The sequence below is a fragment of the Tribolium madens genome, unplaced genomic scaffold (assembly GCF_015345945.1).
Source record: "Tribolium madens isolate multiple individuals breed KSU strain unplaced genomic scaffold, Tmad_KSU_1.1 Scaffold_3;HRSCAF=73;Tcas5.2_LG2, whole genome shotgun sequence".
Lineage (NCBI taxonomy): Eukaryota > Metazoa > Arthropoda > Insecta > Coleoptera > Tenebrionidae > Tribolium > Tribolium madens.
Genome location: NW_025401006.1, coordinates 4,585,323 through 4,598,949, shown reverse-complemented (window position 1 = coordinate 4,598,949; position 13,627 = coordinate 4,585,323). Strand labels below are relative to the sequence as shown.

Below are 13,627 nucleotides of genomic sequence, written 5' to 3'. Positions count from 1 at the left end.
TATTTTACTTGTGAAAATTGAAATATTTTTTTTAAATTGCATCAAATATTTGAACAAATACAAAGCAATTTCAAAGTAAGAGAATTTATAATAGAATATAATGGAATAAAAAAGAAATCAGTGTTGCATTAAAAAATTGATTGACTGTTTTGATAGAGAAGAATTTAGTAATTTATAATTTCAGTAACAACAGAAATCTTCAAAATTTTGCAAAAAATAACCAAAAAAACATATGTTTTGCGTTTTTAGCTTACGTACTTGTGTCCCATTTCGTGTGCGATGGTGTGGGCTAGAGTAATGCCATTGTCCTCGTTGACGCTGCAGCTCCGGGAGCTTTTGCACATCCCGGCAACATGAGCAACACCCAGAGTATTACACGGTGCGTTTTGTCTGGCACAGATATCCTTCCTCGTGATAAGAATAGCAACGTCGTGATGATGCGGATGCGAGTCGTCGGGATTTAAATTTTTTTGCCATTTACAAAAGTTCTTTAACGTGAGATCTGCATTGACGGATACATTCAGTTCCGGTTCTGCCAACGGATCGTCGATTAAAATAATTTTAACAACAACAACTTTTATCAAATTGCCGATACTTGGATCCATGTACAGAGAGGACACCTAAGAGGAATAAATTTAAAAATGTAATTTGCAATTCGCATTAATTTGAGTGTCTTTAATTGGGCTAAGTTATTCGTAGAATTTTATTTTATGAGAGTCTAATTTGCAAAAAATGGACTATAAAATTGGAAATTACCATATTCATGATGGTGAGTAAATAAGTTTCGATGTCTCCATCTTCGTGAAATTCGACCATTGTGGGATCAGCGACGAGCAAAGTCTCGACGTAGTGCGGTTTGCTAACGGAGCGCTTTTCCCTCACATCAACTTTCTTATATTTATGTTTTTTCATTTGAGACTGCTGTACGCTCGGGATATCAATTTTATGTTTAGTTTTGTGCTTTTTCTCTTGCACCTTCACTTTTCCCAGCTGTTTCTGCCATTCCAGTCTGTAAAAATACCAAGCATTTTACTTTTTTTCCTTTTAACGACAACTCTGTCATTACTCGGTCATTTTCTTCGGCTCGCGGGTGCCGCAATCCCGAAAGTGCTTCTTTCTTTTCCTCTTCTTCTTTCTCTTCGCACTTGTCACGGCCGAACGCTTGTAGATAAGATGGGGATGACCCGAATCGACTTGTTTTAAGGGATGATGAGAGGGCTCAATATAATATTTACCCTCGTCCATGTGTAACATACCTGTCTTTTGAAAGCGAATTTTACTTTATTACGCAATTTGAAACTAGCTGTTTTAAGCAAACAAATCGGAAATTAATAAAAACAATCGCTTTTACATGGTTCAAATCACTGAACTTTTAACTGAAAATTGTAATTAAAAATTAGGATTTTTCCAAATACATACATAATTCAAAATTTTATTAAATATTTTTGTTTTCAAATAGTAGAGTCGACCCAATCTTCTCAAAGTAGAAACGAGTACTTGAAGTTTTCCTAAATCGACCCTCACAATAAAATTTCATTTTTATTTGCTTATAGTTTCTACTAGTAGCACTATTGTGAAAATCCTGATTCCCGAGTTGTAAAAATGCCTTAAATACAGTTGGATTCTTGACCGATTTTATTCAATTTTTGAAAAGTTTCAGTTAAACTCCAGAATAAACGCCCTCAAATCAACAGTTTTTACGAATATGTAAGATCGTTCGTTGTTCTTTATCTAACTTAAAAACTGTCAAAAGTTGAAACGTTTTTGTTGGGAGAACTATAGTTGGGTTTGAAATCGGATTTGCGTTATTTGATAAAAACGCTGATATCGATTGCGTTTCTACTTTTATTGTAAGGTTTATAGTTTTCGAAAAAAATGGATTTGATTAGGGTCTTCAAGTTTTTTAGTTATTATTAATTATTATCAATCAATTTCTTCAGTTTCTAAGTAGTGATAACAGTAGGCACTATTAATGTTATCGCAAAATGTTAGATATATTTATCCAGCGTGTCACAATCTATAATTTTTTTCTTGCCATAAATTTTTATAACAAATAATTGTTTTTTAACTAGATATATTGATGCAAAAGTCGATTAGCGATGCAAAAACACGGAAAAATTTTAGTAATTTTGCATCACAAGACGATTTTTTTATAAAATAGCAAAATCCAAGATTTTAAAATTTTCAAAATGGCATTTTTTTGCTACTAAAAGCATATTTTAACTTTATATCAAAAACTAATAAGTCATTTTTCTGTTTCAATGTTTATTATTATGAATTATTTCAAAAAATACATTTTCTGCTAAGTGCAGAATAAGGGAAATGTTTAACATACTAATGCAGAAAAATGCCGATTTATGGTAAAAGCTGATCTTTGTGTGATTATTCATTTTTAGTAAGTTAGTATCGCTTGTTGGATGCAGAACTAGCTTAAGTCCATTTTTGCCGGTTTTGGACTTAAAATACTATCTTGTATGTAGATACATACATTAAAGATCGCTGCGTCTGTCTGCAGAACTAGTTTAAGTCCAACTATAATATTATACCAAGAGATATTTAAACTAATTTCAAACTAACAATCTCTATTATTTACATTACAAACTAAAAAAATGCTCTCCTGTAAAATTTATATTTTGTGACTTAAGCTATTTCTGCATCCAACAGGCGATATATACTTTTAGTAACCTCAGCTTGAATAAAAGTGAAAAAAAGGTTAAAGGTAAAGGTAACAAAGCATGAAAAAAGATTTTTTAATTTTTTATTAGTTTCAAAGCTCAAAGCTAAGATTTGTATAAAAAAAACAGAGTTTTATATGGTAATCGCTGATCTTTGTGTGTTTATTCATTTTTGATATGAAGTTAAAATATACTTTTAGTAACCTCAGCTTGGATAAATATGAAAAAAAGTAAATGTAACAAAGTATGAAAGAAGATTTTAAATGTTTCATTTTTGCAACGCAAATGCTAAGATTTCTACGAATTTCCGGTGTTTAACAAAATCGTCGGTAGATTTCTCAAGTTTTTTTTTTACATATTGTGGGACTTATAGTTTTCAAAAAAACATTAAGTATAATAATATTAAAATCAATAAAAGTGTGTTTTTCATTTGAATCAAAGAAATCGATGTTTGTCTGCCCTTGAGATAGACTCACCAGTCCATTACAGGCCGAAACGGCCACCCTGGAATTCGGCTGTCCCTGAACAATGCCTTGAAAATGACACTTTTTGGATTTATCGCTCGGTTTCGATCTGGTGTATGTGTCTCTTCTCCTTTTCTCGATTACAAGAGCCGGAGCTAAAAAATTTCGGACCGGTTCAAGCACCAATAAATGCTCCCGATCATAGAGAGTAACGTTGAAGTGCACGCGACCATCATCGTGAAAACTTGTCAAATCGTGAGAGATAAATTCGCCTCCAGGTCCCACTTTCCGAGGAACAGTTTCGTGGACTTGCGACTCTAACTCGCCGCTGTATAAACCTGCAAACGAAACGGCGTTGATTTGCTTGTAATTTATGACCGGCTGGAGACAATGTTGAAAATTCCTGCTGTCGGTGATGCAGCGTTGAAATCTCTAGCATCCTGCTAACTATGGAGACGTGGCTGGAATACTGCACGCCATTTGAATTTTATCAAATTGATGCAATACCTGGGATACGAGGCTAAATGGCTTGGCTGCAGGAAATAACCGGCACTGACTACTGCATCAAACGGGTTTTTGGTCCAAATTCTGCACTTTGCATTTTTTATTTGTGTTATTTAGTGATTTCACACGCACTTTTAGAAACTTTAGAAAAAAATCGTGACACTAATTAGTGAACATAAAATTGTGATTAATTATTGTTTCGGAATTGAAATTTTATGTAAATATTTAATTATGTATTTGAATAAAATTCTTTCAGTTATAAGTTTCAAATTATTAGATAAGTTATTGGTTTAAAAATTGATCGATCCTGTTTGAAGTTTGAAATGCAATCCCCGCTTTATTAATGGTTATTTGATATGTGTACTGATGGTGTTTACGGTTTAATTTATAATATCAAGTTAATTGAGTAATTATCCAATTCAGTTTCTGTAAAACGCCTTTAAATATTTAAAATTGCATTCCGAGTTGCCTCTTTTAGAAAAATCCCTTTTCGTTCCATTTTACATCTCACATATCAATGAGTCAGCTCTTGTACGTGCTATAAGTACCAGTCTAATCATTTAAATGCAAATTGTTATCGAAACAAAGCATTGAATGTTGTTGTCCAAGGAAAGCCATTTTCGAAGCTAATCTAATGGCTATTTAAACTTAATAATCTCCGTCTTCCATATCAGGATGCATTTTTTATCAAGTTTGTAATTAAAGTTACAGGTTAATTTTGAGTCCCAATTAAGAGCAAGTTGCGTCAAAAAGATAAATAAATGACTGGTTGACACGACCACATCGAAGCTTGTACTTGTCGATTCGTTTATCAATATTCAACTTATTAATTAGTGCATGGAAGCGGTTTGAATCCGATTAAAGATTTAGCAGTTGTTAACAAATTAAATAAAACCGGACTTTTCGGTGAATAAGAAATCCAGGTGCACTTGAGCCGTCAAATTATTAAAATGCGGTTTGATGTATATGTTATTTAATTAAAACTGATTGGTCTGTCTTGCATTTAATTATGATCGATTTGAATAATGGCGGCGAATGGGTGTTTCCTTTCCAGACACGTTGTGATTACACATTATAAATTTCGATCCGCTCTACTATTAAAAACAATTAATTTATTGGTGTTTGATTCGTGGTGTAGCCTGTAATGTACGTTCTTAAATCACCCGACTGTTATTAGACCTCCAGGTAGGAAAGTTTTTTCTGACAGATTTAATTAAAAAATTATTTTCGTCGCGTCTCATTAATCGCAAAAGAGCTTGTCTGAAAGTTCATTTCCGAATTAGGTAGGTATTAATGCTCGAGATATTACATTACATAAAGACAGCCTGAAGAAACAGGAAATTAAATCTTACACGGTACACTAGACGAGATCAAACACTTTTATGTATTATTAATTGATAATTAAAAGTGTAACGATCTCATTTTTACACAAGCTTTAATTCGATACTGTGTGTGGGAACAGAAACGAGTTATTTCCACTAAAAAACACAATACGTAGGCCGCTCATTTATCAATAAATCCGGTCAAAGGAATCAAAGGAGAATTAATTTCGTGGCGTTTATTATTTGGGAATGGTTTGATAATTTTACAACTCCCTAAAAATGAATTATTAACTGGATTAAAAGAATTTTAAATGCTAATCGTGAGACGGGAATTTATCGAGGCAGTCAGGAAGTGGAGCAAGACTGGAGGCGTTAAATTTCATTAAAAAATTATGACGATGTCGTCTTTTAAACTTCTTTTCGCACGCTGAAATATGGCAAGTCATTACCTGCCAATTAAAACACTCCTGACCTGAGACAATGTCAATATATTTCGCATCAACGAAGAGCTTTTAGACATTAAGTGGAACGACTATCTAAAGATAAAAAATGTTTTACTCGCATTTTAAGATAAACATTCATTACATCAATGAAAAGTGGGTAAATAAACACCGCTCGCCCAATCATCTAATTTTAAGAAAACACCCACGCAAAATTTAAAATAATATCAATAACACGAAAAGTAATTTCAACTAAATGTCTGGTAGTAAGTAAAATTATTTCCTAATTTACTTATCCAGGAACTGGTTGAAAAGTTTGCATTTATTTTAATACATCTAACTGCGTTTGCAACTAGAAAAATTTGGTTAAAACTTTGCGAATTCATTTGGTTTGAAACTACACAACAAAACTTTATTATGTGAGAATGAAATTTTGCAACTGAAACAACAATTCTGCTTCCGCGAAAGCTGCAAGCTTTTAAGTGACATAACTGCATTTCAATGGCGATTTGAATTGAATTGAATTTTTAAATGTCATAATTAATATTAATTTCATATCGTGGAAAAATATTTTATTTGATTGGCAAGTTTTTAATTTCAAGGTGACTCTGAAAGGAATTTATGACGATTTGAAGGAAAAGCTTTTCGGTGGATCAATTACGCATTATTCCCTTATTTTATTATTTCAGAAGCTGAGCCTCAGAGTCAAATAAAATCCGAGCTTTATAAGCACAGAACCCAATAAACATATTCTGGGAGTCTCCATATCGAATTACCATTCCAGATTTATCTCAAATACAAACGAGCTGTAGTATTTTTTGCAAAATTAGCACCGCCTTGTCCAAAAACACAGACTTTGCAGGAAAATAAAACTTCGTGGTCCAATTTAGTTTTTCCTCGCTTGCGCTGATGAATGGATGAATGAGTAAATGCATTCAACGAGCTGTCAAAGTGGGAAGTCGCGTAAGGTGTGGGTTGCATAGTAAGAGTGTGATCATTCAAAATGCTCAAGAACGGTGTTTTATGAAGAGGTCGCCTCCGCCTACCGCCACTTGTAACGAAACACCGAAACTCGCTTTTTCGATGTTGTTAAATCACTTCTTCTATGTAGGTTTCTTGTTTATTAAACACTGGAAACGCCCACCTTTTTGCTTTCTTTTCCTGGACGCTTTTTTCACCGTTGCTATCTATTTAAGGGCCAAAAACTGTCCCGAACAGATGTAGCAAGGGAACACTAAAAACCGACGATTCTTTCCAGTCGGGACTTAATGAGGTTGAGCGTGACAGAGATATCAATCTCCATAAAGAGGCTGCGTGATCAGTTTTCACGCTTTACCTGAGTCCACGCTTTTTTACTCTTAAATGATTTTCTTAATGCCCTCGCATACAAAACACACAAGTTTTATCCAACTTTGGCGCTTTTAAACGCAGATAACTGTAATTTAATGTGACACACAAGTGTCATCGTATGAACCTCCCTATTGTCTCTTTTGTTACATTTGTGTTCAAAAATTCGATGAAAAATTTCAGACTGTTCAAACACTGAAACTTTAGCTTGAAAATAGATATTATTCGGGTTTATCCTAGCGTTAAATCTCGACAGACAACATTGTGATTGTTTATTCTTTCCGAGTTAATTACTTGGGAACAATACGAACTAGATGTGTGTTTGTGAAACACATGAAAAGGGTTTCATGTATTTAAATCAATTTCTTCCGAGTGAGATATTGAAGTCGTTTGTTGTCATACCCTTGTGACATTTATACCCATCAATTTACATAACCATATGAAATAAGCAATAACTATAATGGACAACTCAGGTTATAGATAATAATACAGAGGCCAATTTGTTCCCAATAATCATCCGATCCTGGCATAAATCAGAAACCACTCGTTTCATACCAGAATAAAATAATTAAAAACACAAACTCAACAAATTCCTGCCTTTTCATCCCGCCTAAACCCAATTTATTGATGATAAAATAGCCACGCAAGTGTGCGTGTCGCCGTTCTCGTTACCCTTTTTTGTCATCACCATAATTGTAATAACCGAATTTATCTGCGGTGAAATGGAGATGTTTGCGATTATAACATGTTTATACGATAGTCTTATTCGAATTTTATGCAAATATTGAAAGTAATAAGCCTTAGTGATGTCGCGCCTACACTACCCGCCCACGAAGGGTCATCACGATCAGATGAATTGCTACCAGACATACGTAACCGTTCAATTACATTACACATAAATAACATTCGCAAATCCGCGATATCGGGTTTTACTCGAACCCCTGCCGCTTTATTCATTCTATAAGACGTATTTATTGCAAATTATTCGCTGCGCCTCCCCTCCGGAGGCCATTGCGGCCCCACTGCCTCCCCTCGAGAGGCCATTACCCGGAAACCCACTTCCATGGCAACATTATGACGAATACAGACTCCCCTCTGGAGGCCATTACGCAACGGGCTAAAACTCTGTCACCCCTTTCGAGGCCATTATGGAAAATCATGGCAACCGAGATTAAAACTTATATTAATTAGAAGCGTGGCAAGTTTATGTGCAGGAATTGAAACACCTGAATAGAGTGGTAATGTCTGTAATAAATCGGGCGATATCATAAATAAGTGTGCTATAAACGTTACATTGGTGAGCTATGGTCGTAGAAATTGTTCTTAAATATGTTTAGAATGTGCACGTTACAAGTATGTTGTCGCTATTTTATAGGGTGATAATTCACCTTCTAACTGCCACACTATCTTTTTTTTTAATATTGGATAAATCACGATTGGTTATTGAATCATAAGCTCGAGACGAGTTGTAGAATTCAGTCGAGAAAAGCTAACGTGCAGGAATTTAGCTCGAAGATACACTATAATTATATGTAATTAAATTGGTTGTGCGGAGTTTCTGGGAAAACTACTACGAATTTTTCGACTCGAATATTAATCGGAAGAGTCTCGTTAAAAATTGCTACCGTGTCATTTTTTATATTTTCCCGAGACGTGAAAGAAAAATTAATTTGTTTTGATATCCGTGTAATGTTGTAATGCTTATTTATTTTAAGCGCAAATGTCGGACTGAATGATTGGACTCTTGAACTGATTTACAGTAGCAACAGTAGCTCAATGATTATGCAGGACATTATAGCGCATAAAATCTGTACGCTACTGAATTCGTAACATTGAAAAATTTTGCAGAATTTTGCTGTTGCTATGATGAGACGTGAAAACCTTGACGTTTAAAACAATAATTTTCCAATTACACAAATTAAAATAAAAAACATAAATAGAGTCATAATTAAGAATCTCGCAGCGAGTATATCGAAAATTATTCAAACATCATCTTTTTAATGACTGTTTGGTAATATCATGTCGGAAATGAGTTTTGTGTAATTTATTGCAAATTACTTGAAAATAGAGAAAATGAGACAGGAGACGCGCGCCAAGTGAGTTTAAAAGCGTGGGTGACTTGGGAGGTTTATCATACATTTTCATGATCTGCTAATAAATGTCTATTCAAATTAGTGAGAGAACAAGATAGCAAATTAACTAACTAAAGAGCAGGATAATAATTTATCCACGTTTTAAGGAATATGACATAATATTTGGTTAATCAACGATAGGTGATTTCATTTAATTAATGTGCGATGAGAGCTCCAGTCAAACAAGTTTCGTTGAAAAAATCCTGCATTTCCTAAATATAGAATGAATCGAGTATTTTTAAAAGAGAGAAATTGTGATTGAAGTGCTTGTTATTGCAAGACGCTCGTAAATTATATCGGTGGGCTGAGTCAAACATTTAAAAATACATAAACCATAATTACAACCAATTATATTTTTTATTGGTGCATCAGAAGAGCGAATAAATTATAGTTTCTGTTCTGTTTTTCTGTTTGTTTAACGCACTTGAATAGTTGAACATTAAACAGGGCTAGGAATAATCAAAACAAACACCCCAGTTTTGGCCACTCTGTATATCTTAAATTTGAATACAGCACTGTTTTCACATTATTAAATTTGACTTTGGTGTTTCGTTGCGTTAAGCTGGCAAGGCATTAAATTTGCATGGGCAATTTTTCCGGTTTTATTTCGAGTGTAGATTTTCAACGGATGTCGGATTTGTAGTCTCGGGTAATGAGCGCACTTTTAAAATACGACCCGTAATGGGCCTTAGCCTTTTTCCTGTTTTTCTCGTCTAATTAACACCCATTCTGATTATTTTTCCGTTTAATGTGGCCATTAACAACGGGCTTTGTCCAAATCCGCTGAAAAAATCAAAACGTTGCCACTTGTGCCTCTCGAATAAAACTCTTGTAGGCGCAAAAAGTGCGTTTTAATTATCTCCTGAATTAATCTAAATAATAATTCCACTCACCTGTATAAATCTTGTCAGCTTTGGTTGCGCAAGTTGCGAAGAAAACAAGGAAGCCGAGCCAATGCCAGTCGAAGGGCTCCATTTTACAACACTCGGAAATTCATCACTGCCGAAATAAATTCGGTTAATTATGTGCACACTTGACCCAGTGGGCGATTATTGGGCCAATGGGATATGTTTACATCATTGCAAATCTGCGAAACACCGTCTGGACGAAATCAGACGCTTAATTGAACACCGAAATGCTCATTCGGTTCGAGACTAAACGAATTTGTTTTCATTAAATTTAACATTCATATATTGCAATACTCCAATGAGCGAATTACTAGCGGTGGGAGAGGTTCCAAGTTTTAATTCCGACCAGATTACTGGGTTTGCGACGCTTTCAAATGGAACTTTCAGACCTGCACGAAAAAATAACCTTCGATTTTTCTAGTGGGCAATTTTTTACCACCGATTTTCGTATAATTAGGACTAGTTTTTTTCGCCAAACACAAACCAATTGCTACAAAAGTAGATCAAACGAAGCATTACTGGCAATTCCTCAAAGGAACAAAACTACAACAGATCAATAAAACTAATCACAAATGCAATAAAGCCTAGAAAGAACAAGCTTACGGCTTTCCTTGTACCAGAAATAAGACGTTTTATTTAAATCCAAATCATAACTTCACAATTTTGATTACTAAATTCATTAACTTTATTTAATTGTGATTGATATAATATCAAATTTCTCAAAGTTTTTATTTTTTTGTCAGTAGAAATTTAGACATAAATAACCAGTTTTGAGTCAATTTTTCAATCTAAACTAATAGATAAATGATAAATCTAAATAAATGTGACATCATATCAAGAATAAAATACTGCAAAATTTTCGTAGTTCTTAAAAATTATTCAATTCTTTTAAATAGTAACTCACTGTAAAACCTTTTTTTTTACAAATACTGTACCTATCTAAAGATTACAACTGTCTACATTTTATTCAAATTTTATAGAAAAAAATGTTTCTAGAAGTTGCCATTTTGACAAAAAAATCTCCAAATCTCAAAAACTAAATAAAACTTCCTTCTAAAAACACGAACACATGTTTTATAATATGTACTCTAATTTTTACTTATTATAAAACCGCTTGATCCATACTTCTCATTCACCTTGTATAATAAAATTTTAACAGTATCTTAATAAAGTGGAGAAAACTCGCTCCAAACAATAATTTTTGCTTCAGTTCTACAAAGATGAGATTGCATTTGGGCATTTTGTGCTTTTACGCTAAACATAAATTTCATATTTCTTCGAGAAATCAATTACAACATTTATATGTTTTTTAAATGGGTTTCAAACGTTACTTTATACTAAGTTCTAAGAAATTTGAAATTAAATTTTGCTTAAAAGGCAACCAGGACATGTTTAGGTTTTTATTGCCTTGTCCTGTTTTACGTTTATGTCCTGATTTGTCCCGATTTAAGGATAAACAAACCTAAGTGTGCAGTTTTTTTGAGATTTTCATTTGCAGCAAAAACAAAGTGTCTTTGAAGTTAAAAAGTTTTCTTTTTACGTCATTTCTAATGTGGTCATTGTAAAAAAACTCAAATTACTGAAAGTAGAAACACGTAAAAATCGCTTCTAATGAAATATTAATTTAGCTTATATACAGTATGTCCCCGGATTGAGTTTACAAGAGGAAAAATTTTTTATCTTTCATTTTACGCCAAAACTGCAATGGAAAAACATTTTTTGCTTTATCTGAAACGAGCAAATCTGTAATTAAAACTTCATTATTCTAACTCAGTAGAGAGAAAAGCTCTTTTTTCTTTTGATTTTGGGCTTAGAATATTTTTTCTCTGCTTTTTCTATACATTGATAGAACCTATCTAATTTTTATTTTGTGTTCTGGAATACAGTTATAATTATTTTTAATAATGGCCCGATTTGAATGTTTTTATTATTTTTTTATTATTTTTATTATTTTTTGATTATTTTTATTATTTTTTGAAGTTGCTCACCTTAGGCAATTTATTATTAATTTAATATTGAAAATGGTTTTGAGGTTTTAAATAAACCTCAAAACCATTATTTAAATATTAGAAATAATTTGTTTCCAAAAACAATATTGAAAGAAAGCAGATTACAAAACATTTGACATTTAAACATGCAGAATTAACGAGGTTTTAGGAAATCCTTTTGCGTATTATTTTTAAAACGTCACTGTAAATCTGGACAAAAAGTGATATTGTTTTAGGAAAATTCGGTCGTCATAAATTAAAAATACACACGAGTTAATTAAAATTTGTAAAATAATAACGTAAAAAATAAGAAGGCTTTAGCTTAGTCTTCATTTTAATCGAAACAACTTTAATTTTTATGCAAGGTTTTTCACAAAATGTGTAATGTATTCATTTAATGCTTGTTCCAATAGCAGAAATAATTATAATATCCTTTAATGCCTGATATAAATTAGCACGAGCAAATTATTAAAGGTGTTGAATACAAATAATACGAAAAGCCAATTTACTCAACTAACATTGGTAGAAAGGCTTTAAAGCGGATTACACCTACAATAAATACAGTAAAACCGGCCCAACTTGCAGGTGTTATTAAAATAAAATGTAATTTGAAAATCGTGTTTCGATTAATTTTCATGTAAACAAACCCCCGAAATTGCAAAAAAGCACTCACCCGTCATAAATAGGTAATCCAGAAATAGGTCACCGGATCACGCACTGTTGCACCTGCACTTGTCTTGGTCTTGGTACAAAGTGAGCAGCAGATCCACAACTCCAGACCAGATGACTAAACACCTACGGAGGCATCGCCACTTCCCATCGTCGCCAAACTTGTTCCGGAAATCTGAATCGAATGCTTTACGAGCGGTTTCACGGTCCACTCTTGGCCGTGTAAGCGTACACTTGGACTATTCGTAAACAGAATTCTTTGCAACCGGGAGTTGAGGCGCATTTTGCGAAACTGCAATTCGATTAGAAAGTTGAAACGCGAAGATTTGGTGTGGGCCGCAACCTTCTGGTTGGAAAAATTCGAAAATTTTCTCTTGCAGTTTTTCAACAGAAAATAGATTACTACATCGATGCATTATATTTGTTTCAATACGCACCAACGATGATGACAAAGTAAAATTATTTTCACAATTATTTATTATTTTGAGCAAATATTTCCGCATTAGATGATTCAGCGAAATAACATTCATATCTATTTGCTACTACATATTTAATTGTATTTATTTCAACTATTTTTCACTGATTAGCCAAAATTGACATTAATTTTAAATTTCAATTTACTTGAATTTACACAAGACAATTTATGAAACATCATGATCATGACACTCCAATATAAGAGTAGTTTTACACAAAATGTCACCACCTTTCAAGAAATTAAAGTAAGTTTTTTTCTCTTTGATGTAAAGCAAATTTACATCTGTACCGAAAATCGTATTTTTTATTTGTGTATAACATTATAACAATCCAAAATGTAGCGTTTCTAGAATTTTTAAAGTAAGGTAAATGTGAATTAAAAAATTAAAAATAGTTATTTATTATACAAGACGATAAAATTGAATTTTATCTTTGAGAGCAATTTAGCATCGAGGCGTCAGCCGAGACGTTAATATGCTAGAAAGATAATGAAAATTTTATCGTCGTGTAGGTACAATATAAAATTTTATTCAATCCTCACTAATTTTGTAGTCAATTTGGTCGATATTTATAAATGTCAAAGTAAAATTCAACAATGAAATCTAATGTCAAAGATCGTTAGCAAGTAACAACCGCAGATATACAACAATGGATGTATTTTTTATCATCTACACGATAAAATTTCATTTTAACATAAAGAACAG

At 32.9% G+C, this 13,627-nt stretch overlaps 1 protein-coding gene across 1 annotated transcript in view; it reads right to left on the bottom strand.

The window, feature by feature from the left end:
- LOC123007857 (A disintegrin and metalloproteinase with thrombospondin motifs 7) overlaps positions 1-12,669 on the bottom strand; it is a 22,821-nt gene extending 10,152 nt beyond the window's left edge. Inside the window, exons 1-6 of the mRNA XM_044403342.1 lie at positions 12,454-12,669; positions 9,778-9,883; positions 3,152-3,477; positions 1,067-1,260; positions 757-1,009; positions 259-620 (exon numbers count right to left, since the gene is read on the bottom strand). Of these exons, the coding sequence (XP_044259277.1) occupies positions 259-620; positions 757-1,009; positions 1,067-1,260; positions 3,152-3,477; positions 9,778-9,859 (1,217 nt within the window). The 5' untranslated portion in view covers positions 9,860-9,883; positions 12,454-12,669. The remainder of the gene's footprint in view (positions 1-258; positions 621-756; positions 1,010-1,066; positions 1,261-3,151; positions 3,478-9,777; positions 9,884-12,453) is intronic.
- Between the last annotated feature and the right edge of the window lie 958 nt (positions 12,670-13,627).